Raw genomic sequence first — 13,114 nt, forward strand, 5'->3', positions numbered from 1 at the left:
TTTTTTTTATTTCTTTGTTACCACTCCTGAGACGAGACTTACCCTCGCCAGAAGTGAAGAAATTCTCAGAGAAACAACCTTTAAAACCAACTAAGATTGATGATTGATGCGCGTAAACCAAAATACATAGGGCTCTGTTCTTCCATCCTTGTCTCTTCGCCCTGTCGTGCATCGCCGTCAAGACAGCAATCTTTCTTAGCCCCAACAACCTCAAACGAGCCCCGCAACTTCTTTTAGAGCCGGCGACGCCCGACCTTCGCCTTGTCCCGGCAGCCCGGAACCACTTTGATTATCTCCGTCCGGGAGTGCAAATCAGGAAAGAAACAAACAAAAAAAAAAGCCAGCAAGGGTATCATGTACAGTAGTCATGTCAACACCTACTTGCCTGCCGCAGAACAAGATTCAGTTATCAACAGCTCAATCAATACCCATTGAAACTCTCAGCGTTTGTCAATCGCTGACATCATTTCCCTCCATCTTCTTTCTTTTTATATCCTCTGCTCTCTTCCTCTCGTGTGTCTCACTGTTTGACATGGTGCCGTTCCGGAAAGACCCCCATACTGACGAGGCCCATTTTCACCACTGTTGTTTCGTCATGAGGCTTTGCTTTCAGACCTCGAATGATTTACACCTGCGCAATGCCAAATTGGTCTAGCAGAGGTGGATCAAAAGACCACACACAAATACCATCATCCATTCAACACGATGCCTGTCGTCGCTGGGTTGTGCTGAGGCAATCCAGAGGGGGGTAAGACTGAATCTGAAGCGGCCATCGTCATCCTCGCGCTCCGCTGCTTCTCACTGCCGAAGTGACATTTCAGCTTGTCCACACTTGCGTCGTCGTAAACTTTTTTGAGTTTTGTTGTTGTGGATACTAAGGTATGAAAGTGGGAAATTAAAGGGTCAGTGTCATTAGAGCTCATCTATAATGGAGAGGTCTCAATTGAATATCTCACTCCCATAAAGCTTACTATTCGCCAAGCTTATCTTTGGCCATGAGCCTAAATTACTTTCCGTCTTCATACGCCACAACGTGTCGTAACCCCTGCCATGCCTGAGCAGTCCGAGCCGCTACCCAACAATACGGCCTTTTCCTTTTGCCGATGTCAAAGACCGTCAGACAATACAGTCAAGACAGTAAAGGTTAGGGGTGAACAAAAGAGGCAGAGTGCTTGTTTCAATTCAAGCATCCCAAATTTGGCAAGGCATCATTTGAGCCTTCAACCAAAGACTCGGGGGCTGTACTATAACGTACGTCAACTCCCCCGCAAAACATTCAGGGTCTCCATTATCCCATCGCACGCGCACGGCCTTCCCCTCAGGGACGACAAAGATGGATCCTACCAATCTTTGAGGAATGAGGCGCTACCCCATATTTATCCACAGCGATAAACCTATCCCCATCCTAGCGTATTCATAAGGTGAATAGGCTTTCTTTTTTATTTCTTTTTCCCCACTACCCGCAAACCCCGACCGCCCCCCCTATTTCGCAGCTACAAATATCTCTCAGCTGAGATATTTGGCTAGCTCCGCCTTGCTAGCGTCCTCCAGTCGCTCCTGGACAAAGGTTGCAAGTTTTCCACCGGTACGCTGGTTGGCCGACTTCATGTACTCGCTCACCCAGGTTTGCACATTGGTAATCTCGGGGAAGTCGTCACGAGGACCCCGTTTGCACGTGTTAAGTGGCGTGTAGCCGACACCGAACCCGATGTCATCTACATCAGCTTCAGTGATGAACTCGTCGCCTGCTCCGGTTGTTACCTTGGGTGGGTTGCTGAGAAGTTCCAGCAGGTGGTTGCAGGTAAAACCCCAGCCCTTCGCGTACGTCTGAGCAAAGGCGGTCGAGTCACAAAGCGTCTTGGTGTATGAAATGACGCCAAGCTTGCGGTCTACTGGCCGTGCGAAGCCAGCGGTGACCGGGAGAACATAATTCAGGTAGAGGGGCACGAAAACCTTGGCTTGCAAAGCCTCGGCGTGCTTAATGAAGTAATCTGCACCGAAGCCAGCCTCAACTCCCCGTGCAGAGACGAGGTGGTAGAATCGAACAAACCGTTGCTTGAAAGAGTCGGGCACTTCCGTCTCGAACTTCTTGAATAACAACGACTGTATAGTTCCGAAGTACTGGTCCAACGCAGAACTATATATGTGATTCGTTAGTAATCCGATCAAGTCCACGCAGGTAGGGCGGGGAACCCTTAGCCGCATGTTGCCATGGTGGAAACAAGTAGCATCACTTACGCAGGGAAAGAGCCCACAATCGCCTCCAAGATGTCAAAAGCATTCGGCTCGGTCTTTTTGGACCCGAGTAACCGCTGGAAAATGCCCAGGATCGCCTCAAGATGTCCTTCGGCGACAATTCCTTCTGCGACCTTGGGCACGATCGCTGAGAGAAACCGGGCACATCCAGGCACATTGCCCCGAGTTTCCCAGACGGTGTGAGAAAGCACGGGCTTCAGAAGGTTCAAGAAGTTATTTGGCGCTGCAGTGTTTGGTGAGGATTCAAGAAGCGCAGCGAACAGCTGGAAGACATAAGGAACAAACTCTGGTAACCAAGTTAGCATGTATGTTTAGCTCTTATTTATAAAGGACCGAGAAATCAACGCATACCTGTGACGTCCTCATTGAGGATTGACGAGAGCGGCTCCCAGAGCTTCGCCTCCAACTTGCTAGCATCGGTGGCAGCGCAGTAGCGAATCAGGGCGCCGACGGCCTCAAAGTGATAGTAGTAGAATCGCGGGTTGCTTGGGTTTTGCTTAATCACATTTGTGATGGCGATGAGGCGATCGAGCACACTGTCCAACAGCGGGACTGCCCCGTCCTTGATGACAATGAGAACCCGCATAATGCACCTCATCAAAAACTCGTTCTCCTGCATCTTGGCAGGTGACCTATCCTTCTCAACCAAGTTGAAAAGATGCTCCAGCAAGTCTTTGGCAAGGGGTTCAATGTCGGCTCTTGTAAAAAGGTGCTCCCCTTGCTCGTTGGTAAGAAATAGCACACGCTCGACGGTGATAACAGCGTACGTGTATACGACATAGTTCGACGAGGCCATGTTGACGATGAGCGGTTGAATGGCTCCACTCCATTGCTCTTTCGTAAGTTGGCTACGGAAGTTGTGCAGGTACTTGATGGCATTGACCTTCGAAATAGGCTCAACCCCTTCGTCCTTGATCAGATCTCCAGCAATATGCTGTTGGAAGAAATCGACCACATTGACGTGAGGGTTCACGGTCTGAACTCCCCTCGCTGCCGTCACAGCACCCTTGGCAGCAATCGAAAGGTATAGGTAGACTGCAGTGTCCTTGGACTTCCAGTCGGCCTGACCGAGGTAGTGGTTGATGTATTGCCCCACGACTTCGGTAACAAGCTTGTCATCGTTCTCCTGCAGCCTCCTCAAGAAGTCTGTTGCCGCCCTCCTCCTCGAGTCAGAGTCTGAGCCTTCCAGATCACGCCGAATGAACTCAATCGGCTCGTCCTCGAACAGCTCGATGTCGGACTCGCGTAAGCTGATATTTGGCAGCACCACCTTCTCGACGATCTCCTTTATCACAGCTTCGCTGTTGAAGTGAGGCGCATGACGCGGGTTACCTGCCACAGTGGTGAGGAACTGTAGGGCTTTGCTGACGAGTCCGTCGTATCTCTTCTCCATGCCAATCGACGAGAGTAAGTGCCACACAGCCGGGATAAACTCCTGGGCCGTGTTACCAAAATCGTCATCGAACTTGGAGAAATACAGAGTCAAGACGGAGCAGATATCTGACTTGACCAGCTCGATGACAGTCTCCTCTTCGTCGTCGCCATCCAGGAGGGGGTTGGTGTAGGACAAATATGTTTGCAGAAGTGTGCACAGGCTGGCAATGTTGGACTCGATTATAGGAGGAAGATCTTGGCATGAAAGGTCGAACAGGATCTTGACAAGAAGATCCATAGTCTGAAGCCAGCCCTTGAGTTGTGCTGCGTCTCCTTTGGCCGCCTCAATGCGTTGGTGTGTGCTATCGAGAAGCTTCAAGAACGGCTCGCCGAAGTGCAACAGGACATGGTTGATCTCGGTATAAAGCTCGTTGGATGAAAACAAGGGCCTCCACCTAACGAAGATCGAGTGGGCGACCTCAAGAACGCCATTTGTAATCTTGAAATCAGACGTCGACAATCGGCTAACAAGATCCTGGAATACGCCCATCCATGTCAGTTTGCCAGCCAAAGAGAAGGAGACAGAGAAAATATTATAATCTCAAGGCAGAATCATACCGGTATCAGTGTCTGCCAACGCTCCCAAAAGTCAGAGTCTGCGATAATGCTGATGGCATCGCCGAGCTGTGCTTGGATGTTTGGCGGAGATGAAATCATGAGTCCGACGAGCTCTTGCTTGAGTGTCGCGACCTCGTCCTCAGGCAACTTGTACTTGCCATCTTCGTCCTGTCGCACCGCTTGTGCTTAGCTCATGTCCAACTGACATAAAATCTGAGGCTAACGAGTGGTCTCTGGATTCCCTGTTAGACGTACCACATAATTGCTCCTGATAAAGTTCTTGAAACAGAGTGCGGCTGCCAAACGAGTCTTGGCAGGGAGTGCGTCCGAGTTGACGATCTGCAGAAGGGTCAAGGAGAACTGGGGCTTCTTTTCTTCTATCCTGAGAGCGGCTTCGGCTGAATGGTTGCAAAAAAGATATTAGCGCTGAATTCAGAGAGTTCTTGTGGTAATTTGAACGTGTGCGGCCCAAGCAGATACCTAACATGCACAAGTGTTGCGTTTGAGGCGTCTATGGCGGGGCAGCAAAGCTATGATAGCTAGCTTTGGGCGGTAGGCGATGGAGTGAAATACCTTTTTTGTGATGTTGGGGGTCGAGGGTCGCATCAAGGAGCTGAGCAACCTCGCCGATTACGACGGCCATCTTGCCAGGAGTTGATTTGTGACTAGTGGGAGCGGTGACGTTTACGTCGAGAAGACGCGTTGTGTGTAGTCGGTGTAAAAGTAAGAATGCCTCGTAAAATAGAATCTTGCGCCCAAGGTCCAGTATAACAAACAACTCCCGTTGGCTAGGCGGCGAAGCTCTAAAGGGTATGGACGAAGAATACTGGCGGGGCGCAGCGCAATCGATAACGATAACAAATCCGGAGGGGACCTTCCAGAAACATCTTATCGATAAAATTCCTTGAAGGATAAAAATCATCAAAAAAAAAACATTCAAAACCACCCCCATGCACTGCCGCTCGGATCGCACCACGTGCAAAGCTCCAGTACAGCTTTGCCCAGCTTGGCCCAATGGCGTAATTTAGGTCATAGTAGTTTTGCGGAGACCGTGGGCCAAGTTTCCGCTGACGGCAAAATTTGGGGACGAACCAGGATTATTTCGCGATTCGAAGTTTCATGGGGTCGTGTCAGTCGCTGGTGGTGTTCATGGCTCTTTAGCTCATTTCTCCCCCAGAAACAACGACAACGGACCAACGCGCGATCGATTCGACGAAAGGGCGCAGCAAAAGTGCGGAACTGTGCTGGTTTGCTGCGCGACCGCGACTTTACAATCACCATCTGTCACCACCGACCGGCTTCCAATACCTACCGTCAGCCTACTTTGGCTTCCTTCCCTCTGTCTATTTGTATGCAAGAACTAGCGTACCTGTAAGTTACGGTGCCATGCATACCTGACTGTATATGTCACCTCCTTGGCCCTTGCTCTAGTACTTTGTCTATCTAGGCCGTCTAGACTAGAACTGTCTAGTTTAGAATCAGTTCCTATTTTGGACGTGGCCCAAAGTCCTGGCTCGAGACCTTCTTGGTCTGGTCTAGGGATGGGGCATAGAACTTGCAGTCTTGTCACATATCAATATGTCAATTCTGTCAGCCGTGCCTACCTGCCCACCAACTTCATCTTGACTGCCTGCGAGCCATCCATCCATATTTGTTTACCCTTTTGAGTTTGCCCACCTGAATTCTTCTGTATTACGCAATATGCTAGCAGCCAACACCAACATCACCACTATACCGTTGCTTTCCATTTACCCCTGCCCCGCCTGCACATCTGTTAGAACGTTGTCCACGGCTGAGGCCTCCCAATAGTTCCTTCAAGAGTTTTCTTTGCATATTTGCTCCAGGCTTCGTACATACACTTGTGCTCATTTGCGGCCTCACCATCTCAAACCTCCTTCGTCTCTAATGGATTCCACGTTAACATGTTGCGGCGTATAGTTTCGCTAGGCCCCACGGCCTCAGAAAGCGACGAGCCTATGTCCCGATCGACTGAAGATGCCGCCCAGTCTCCAGACTCCGCCCGTACCACAGGCGGTCTTGCCAGTGTCTTCAAGAACCTCACCGGCGCTAGACTGACCAAGTCCCCTCCGCCCGTGCAGCCAATGCCGATATCTGCTGCTTCATCCACTGCGCAACTTACAAACGAAAGTGCCACTGTACAAGAAAGTACTGTAGTTGGGCAACCGGCGCATCGTCTCGACGCTCTCGAACATCTACGATCCGCATCGCTGAACGAAAGGATCGGAGCTGTCGCCTCATTGCGTATCGCCATCGCAACATGCTCCCTCACATCAGTACTCGACATATGGTACGCCGGAAAAGATCTTATAGAACCAGGGAAGCCGCATGCGGCACGTGTTGCAGGCTGGGAGTTGGTCACAGAATGTGTCAGGCATCATGAATGCACCGATCTCGAGAGGAGGGAGTACTTTCGAACCATATCCGCACCCGCCAATCCTGAAGACTTTCATCTTCAACTGGCCGCACTCGAGGATCTCACCAGACGTGGTCGAGATCTCGCCGGGTTTGAATATGATGTGGTACCGCTCCTTAGTACCTGGCTTCAGGAGAAGTTCCAGGCTGTTAAGGAGGCAAAAGAGGCCGTCAAAGAGGCCCGAAAAAATCCATCGCGAAGCACCAGCCGGGCGACTAAGGCCAAGGCCAATGTTTCCGGAGAGGAAAAGAACTTTTCTCGGCTTTTTGACTTTGTTCAAGAAGTGGTTAAATTCAATTTCAAAGTCACAAACGACCACTCGGCCGGTCGTTTAATCGAGTGTCTTCTTGACATTTGCATGGCTACTAATTCCGAGGACGACCTAAAGTCATGCATAAACGTCTTTAATGCTATAGTAACGTTTGGCATGATACCATCGGCTAACCTTGGTCGTTGTGTCAACGTTTTGAGCTCCATATACAGCATGGTTGCAAACCTCGCCAAGCCCGCCTGGCAGGTTTTGTCAAACATCTCCAAGTCACATCATGGGAACGCCATGGTCCAGATACTCCTCAATGTGCTACAGGCATACACAGCGGCTGGCAGAGCGGATTCGCAACAACGAGACCAGCGGGAAGTTCGTGGTGCCCTTGAAGTACTACAAAAACTCGTCTGGAAATCCTCGAGCAAAGGCTATCCTTCCGTTCCCTTGAGTCCTCTAATCGACGGGCTTGTAAATCTCGTCAACAACCAGGCTACGCCCAAGACATGCAGTGTTTTGCTCCAGCTGATCAACTCACTCTTCGACGACGGTGCCCAGAAAATTAATGCTGCCATCGAAGATGAGGACTGGGCTGTGATCCTGAACGTGGCTGCAGACTGCGCAAAACGATGCCGTGGCTTTCCCAAGCAAGACAGGTCCAGCGGTGGGGATGTGCCGGTTTCGGCGAGGTCTTTGTCCTCTCCCACGAGTAGTTTCGAACGGGAAGATCCAATTTTGGCCGAGATAGGGCGACTGGCGGCCAGACTTGAGCAGCTCTTGCTAGAATTCCAGTCCGATCTTGTGCAGAGGCAAGACTGCATTGTGTTCTTCACCAAGATTCATGAGCTCCTCCCGGACTCTGCTGCTGGCCTCGTACTCGACTATTTTGCCGAGTTCCATTGCTGTTTTCCATCCGACATTCAATGGGAGAACAATGTCAGTCTTGTGCTCGAGACCTTCTTTCGGGACAGGCGTCGGTCGATTTCGGTCAGGTCGAGGGCTTTCCGCATCATCACCGAAGTAATTGACATTCTGGAGATTATTGATGCCGAATCTGGTGGTTACACGGCACCAGGTCTCACCGAAAGTCTGCTTGATGGTATCGCAGAAGAGAGTGAGACACTCATACTCCAGAATATAGTCTCATTCGCAGTTTCTGTCAGTCAATCTGCCGATCAGGACCTGTTTGACCACATCATAGACAGCCTGCGGAGTGTGGTTGCAAACGACCGTTCAAGAGTACCTCATGTACTGGCACCAGTTATAAACATAGGCAGTCAGACACAACCATCGGAATCTGCAAATGACGATGGGAACTTTCAGAGCCCATCGAATGTAGTTACGAGGGGTTATGTTCAAATGTTTATGAGGTCAATGGACACAGATGTAAGAAAGGCCAGCAGGCTTTTTGATGCCATCGTCCATATCGCTCGTTCAAGCAAGTGTGAGACAGACGCCCGCCTGACGGCAATGAAGATGCTCTTTCGCCTTAGGTCGGACTGGGAGAACCACATTTTCCTGACACCTTTCACCGAGTCTGATGCGTTGGCTGCGATGATGTTTCGTACCGAGGAGTCAATCTCCAAGAGGCTTGCAGAGGAGGCGCAGAATGCCAGACCACCACGGCCTGAACCCAATAGTCTTACCACTCGCCCAGGCCGCGCAGTATCTTTTGGACAGTCCATATCCCCTCTTGACCGCGACAGGACGCCCGTGGCCCGGTCTACAAGTGGTGCAGGCACGGGTGCAACGTCGGCGGGGAGGTACAGACAGATGTGGTGTCTCTCTGACCAGGACGCTCTCCCTGAGCCTCCGTCGCCGATAGCGAGTCCAGTGCTGTTCTCGCATTGTTCCAAGGCCCCAGACGACGTTGCTGAACCAGTGCCTGCTCTGAATATGGCGGCTTGGCTCGAGGCCCTAATAAGTATTCTCCACATGGGTTGCGATTGGGAGATTTATAGTTTTATTATCGTGCATCTGCCCTCTCAGCTCGCCAACCATGCGCTCTTTGAGGACGCTATACCACAGATTCAACAGATCCGGGGCATCATTTGCGAAAAGATACGTAACAACATGTTCCAGGAACCACCTATATCAACGCATCTGCGAAAGACCGAGGTAGCCGTTTGCTTCTACCATATTCTTACAACAATACTGAGTTATCACCACCACTTCCAAAAGAATGAAGAGGACGAGATAGTCCAGACCTTTATGCAGGGTCTCTCAGACAAGTCGGCAAAATGCTGCATTCATGCGTTATCTATTTGCGCCCATGAGCTTCCACTATCGACTAGCAAGTGCCTCGTCGCCATTCTTCAGAGGATGTCACAAATTATCACGCGCCAGGGTGTCGCAATGCACATTCTGGAATTCCTCGCTTGTCTTAGCAGGCTATCTGAGCTTTACTCCAACTTCAGGGAGGACGAGTACAGGATTGTGTTCGGAATTTGCTTCAGGTATCTGCAAGACGTCAGGGCCAAAAGATCAAGTCTTCGCCTGGGGAACGGCAGCGAACCACCGACTCCCATGACCCCCCTTGGTCAGCTGGACGCAGGAAGCACCGCTGACGATCTCCCGCAGTATGTATATGCGCTGGGCTACCATGTCATCACATATTGGTTCCTGGCTGTGAAACTACCGGACCGACCAAACCACGTACCCTGGATCGCCAAGAACCTCTTTGCAGATGCCGACGGGGGTCCAGGGGAGGAGCAGGCCCAAATAACCATCGACTTCATGTCCAGGGTTGCATACTCGGACGTGGATGAGTCTTTGGAGGATCCTCTCTTCACGCAAGAGCGATTCGGTGAGATTAAGGAAAGGCACTGGATTGTTGGCAACAGCATCGTTTCGATCAAACAGGCCACGAGGAACGGTTGGGCACACGTCACAAAACGACAGCCGTCGGGCACCTCATGTTTTGTTGTGCGTGAAAGCATCAAGCCTCTTCCTCATCATCAAATTCGGGCAGTCACAGCCGAAAGTACTCGCGATGGGCAGGCAATGTTGGAAAATGCTGCATTCCCAAGCCACGTCATGGTACAGCTGCTTTCGTCGCTCCCGCAGCCTCAAAACTCGACTCTGCGGCCTATACCACTTCCCGAAGACCCTGCCATATCTCGCGCAATCAAAATGTTTGATCATAACTCCCCAGTAGACGGGCACAAGGTGGGTGTGATATATATTGGAGAGGGACAATCGAAGGAGGCAGAAATTCTTGCAAATGTGTCGGGGAGTAGAGATTACATCGACTTTCTGAACGGCCTAGGCACACTGACGAAGCTCAAGGGTGCTACTTTCAACGCTCAAGGTCTGGATCGACAGTACGACACTGATGGGCAGTACACTTTTTGTTGGAGAGATCGGGTCACGGAGATAGTGTTCCATGTCACCACGCAAATGCCTACGAATCTTGAGCAGGACCCGGCGTGTACTCAAAAGAAGAAGCACATTGGCAACGACTTTGTCAACATCATCTTCAACGACTCTGGTCTGCCGTTCAACTTTGACACATTTGCATCAGAGTTCAATTACGTCAATATTGTCATTACGCCAGTTTCACGGGCCTCCTTCGTCGCCTCCCGGGAGCGCGCTGCCAAAATGGCTGTTGCGAAAGAAGGGGGCACAACGGGCGAGGCGGACAACGGCAAATCGTGTCAACAATACAACCCGTTTTTCAAGGTTCAGGTGATGAGCAAGCCAGGATTCCCTGAGATATCACCGGCGGCCAGTACAAAAATGATTAGCCTCGAGTCTCTGCCCGATTTTATCCGCTTGTTGGCTTTGAACGCATCCGTTTTTTCCCACGTGTGGTCGACTCGCACGATTGGTGAGCACGTCTCGACATGGCGCAACCGTCTGCGCGAGATTGTGCGTATGCGAGAGCGTTACGGGCTAAAACCAGCCGCGCCATCGCCGTCGCCGCCTCCAACAGCATCGACAGGCGGAGGTGGCGGTGGAGGGTTTGGGGCTGTCAACTCAGGGCCAACTATGTCTTCTATCTCGCCGTCCCAACACACAGCCGGCAATATTGCCTCTTCCTCCACATCGACACTCGACGCTTCGAGGCCAGCAAGCAGTATGCGAGACAGTTTCAGCAGTCTAAGGCGATCGTCAGTGGCAACTTTCTTCACAACCGCCAGCGAGCAGACGCAGCATTCCCACCGCTCATCAATGATGTCGAGCGCGCCAACTCATGAAGGCGTAGAAATGACGCAGACACAGTCCAACGGGCATGACCCTTTGGCTGACTCGCTTGACTTTTCCAAGTGGGCTTGAACAAGGCTATAGAGGTTGTCAGTCATATGATGCCTCCAGACTTTCCACAAAGACAGGACTGGACGAACATATCTGGTCAAAGTTCGGTCAATGTCTTTACTGATTCTATTTACCCTTCTTCCTTTCTTTCTTCTTTCGAGATGAAAAGATATGGCAGCCTCCATCGGGTCACGCAAACGCTTTATACATGTTTGAGATGAATGTGGGACGAGATATGGATGTAACGTTTTATCAATACAAAAATCAAGACTTTTTCATGCCGATGAGGGTTTTCACAAACGTATAATTTCTCGCTCGTGCAGCTTGCTCGTCCATGATGTTGCACGCCAAGGTGCAATTTCTTCAAATTCTCGGGCTCTAAGGATATGTACTATTCTTATTAAGGGTGTTCCTGGGTCCAGTCACCCCTTAATAAAAAGAAAACTGTGGGAGAAAGCCCTCCAGGCTAACCATACAGCAGCACCAGAACCGGCCAAAATCCCAACCCAAGCCAAAAGCCCCATAACCAGAATCTCATTCACGGTACCCTGGGCGTCGGTCGTATTGTTGTTGTGGGGGAAGGGCACGTCCGGGACCGGCAGATTGAGTATCTTGCACAGAGGCTCCCAGCCCTCGCTAACGCGGTAGAAGAAGAGCTTCTCGGGTGGGATGACCCTCCTCAGGGTGTTCTCGTGGTCCCGGATGCTCTCGACGCGGTAGTCGTCGTAACCCAGCCTCAGGGCCATCAGCCTCTTTTGCAAGTCCATCCACTTTGAAAAGTAACCAACACCGGGGAGCCAGTAGGCGACCCAGGGCACGTAGAACATGGAGAGGGAGTCGGCGAGGCGGCACATGCTGATGGCCCAGGGGACGGCGTCGCGCGTGGTGCAGATGACGACGGCGTCGGGGAAGACGCTCAGGATCTCCTCGTACATCATGTTGGCCGGTATGTCCATGGTGGACGTGTAGCCCTCGAGAAGGTCGGCCAACAGCCACTCGATGCGCTTCCGGTCCGACACGGTCCGGCAGTTGACTGCAAGCTCCATCAGCTCCAGCCACTGGTGTCGCTGCCGCCGGCTGCCCGCGCACGACTGGATGCCCGAGTCGTGCACCGGCCCGTCGAGGAGGATCCGCAGCGCTTCGTTGAAGCTCTTGGTTCCCGTTCGTGACCTGTGAGGGTGACGTGAGTGTGTGTGTGGGGGATAAGAAGGACAAGATGGGAGAAAGTAGGGAGGGTCTGAAGAACGACTTATGGGATTGGGAAACATTGGGGCCAGACATACATTCCAGCGCCTATGACTCTGAATTTAGTCCCCGGTACGGGGGAGCTTGGTTGTTGACCCATGATGATTCCTTCAAAAGTCGAGTTGGATGACTGCGTTGCTCACATTGAAACTGGAAGGAAAGAGAAACTGCGTGGAAAAGGGGGATGGAAAGAAGAAGTAAGATAAAAAAAAAATAAAAACAAAAAGAATAGTAGGATCCATGTCACAGGAATCAGCACATTATCTAGATAGCCATTTTGCCTACTTATCTTCCAGCAAACTTTTATGTCATATCAACCAGGCTGATCAGAGCCAACTGTAATTTGCTAAATACTTGAATAAATACCCCAGCCGGCGCCGGGAGAGATGCAGCCGTATTCTGTGAAACCCACCATACAAACAGTGTCGTACTGTGTATCAACTTGCGCGCACCAACGCGGAAAAAAAAAACGGAATTCGTTCCCCAAAATAGGTATGAATCAAGTGAGTTGGTAGGTCGCGGCTATTACCGGTGTTGGGTTCTTTTTGGTTCGTGATATATATTGACGGTGGAGACCAACCATCCATCAGGCTATTCTAGACTAGCCTTTCGAATAGTCTTGATGGAGTGAGTGTTATGGCGTGTTGCCTACCACTAAATAACCTCTG

The 13,114-nt window shown here is 51.0% G+C and overlaps 3 protein-coding genes across 3 annotated transcripts; 1 reads left to right on the plus strand and 2 right to left on the minus strand.

Annotated features, from left to right (window-relative positions):
* Positions 1 to 952: 952 nt before the first annotated feature.
* On the minus strand, positions 953 to 4,991 carry PgNI_06927 (uncharacterized protein). The gene is made up of 6 exons (XM_031126945.1): positions 4,822 to 4,991; positions 4,504 to 4,646; positions 4,249 to 4,416; positions 2,608 to 4,165; positions 2,239 to 2,542; positions 953 to 2,137 (listed from the first exon to the last, which is right to left on the minus strand). The coding sequence occupies exons 1-6, from the start codon at positions 4,889 to 4,891 to the stop codon at positions 1,507 to 1,509; spliced, it is 2,874 nt and encodes a 957-aa protein (XP_030981650.1). The 5' UTR covers positions 4,892 to 4,991; the 3' UTR covers positions 953 to 1,506.
* A 1,179-nt stretch (positions 4,992 to 6,170) lies between these two features.
* PgNI_06928 (uncharacterized protein) lies at positions 6,171 to 11,222 on the plus strand (the record flags this gene model as incomplete). The annotated part of the gene is made up of 1 exon (XM_031126946.1): positions 6,171 to 11,222. One exon carries the CDS (start codon positions 6,171 to 6,173, stop codon positions 11,220 to 11,222), a length of 5,052 nt encoding a protein of 1,683 aa, XP_030981657.1.
* Positions 11,223 to 11,532: 310 nt separating this feature from the next.
* Positions 11,533 to 12,740, minus strand: PgNI_06929 (uncharacterized protein). Its single transcript, XM_031126947.1, has 2 exons — positions 12,485 to 12,740; positions 11,533 to 12,371 (listed from the first exon to the last, which is right to left on the minus strand). Exons 1-2 carry the CDS (start codon positions 12,544 to 12,546, stop codon positions 11,624 to 11,626), a joined length of 810 nt encoding a protein of 269 aa, XP_030981658.1. The 5' UTR covers positions 12,547 to 12,740; the 3' UTR covers positions 11,533 to 11,623.
* Between the last annotated feature and the right edge of the window lie 374 nt (positions 12,741 to 13,114).

This window comes from Pyricularia grisea (assembly GCF_004355905.1).
Source record: "Pyricularia grisea strain NI907 chromosome Unknown Pyricularia_grisea_NI907_Scaffold_4, whole genome shotgun sequence".
Classification (NCBI taxonomy): Eukaryota; Fungi; Ascomycota; class Sordariomycetes; order Magnaporthales; family Pyriculariaceae; genus Pyricularia; species Pyricularia grisea.

What these genes read in the sequence shown, in the direction of transcription:
- PgNI_06929 (XM_031126947.1), bottom strand. Translation starts at nt 12,546, where the DNA reads ATGGGTCAACAACCAAGCTCCCCCGTACCGGGGACTAAATTCAGAGTC. An exon ending in AGAGTCATAGGCGCTGGAAT is followed by an intron (nt 12,372 to 12,484) that starts GTATGTCTGGCC and finishes TCACCCTCACAG; the next exon opens with GTCACGAACGGGAACCAAGA.
- PgNI_06927 (XM_031126945.1), bottom strand. Translation starts at nt 4,891, where the DNA reads ATGGCCGTCGTAATCGGCGAGGTTGCTCAGCTCCTTGATGCGACCCTC. An exon ending in TTATCAGGAGCAATTATGTG is followed by an intron (nt 4,417 to 4,503) that starts GTACGTCTAACA and finishes GCGGTGCGACAG; the next exon opens with GACGAAGATGGCAAGTACAA. An exon ending in ATTGTGGGCTCTTTCCCTGC is followed by an intron (nt 2,138 to 2,238) that starts GTAAGTGATGCT and finishes TCACATATATAG; the next exon opens with TTCTGCGTTGGACCAGTACT.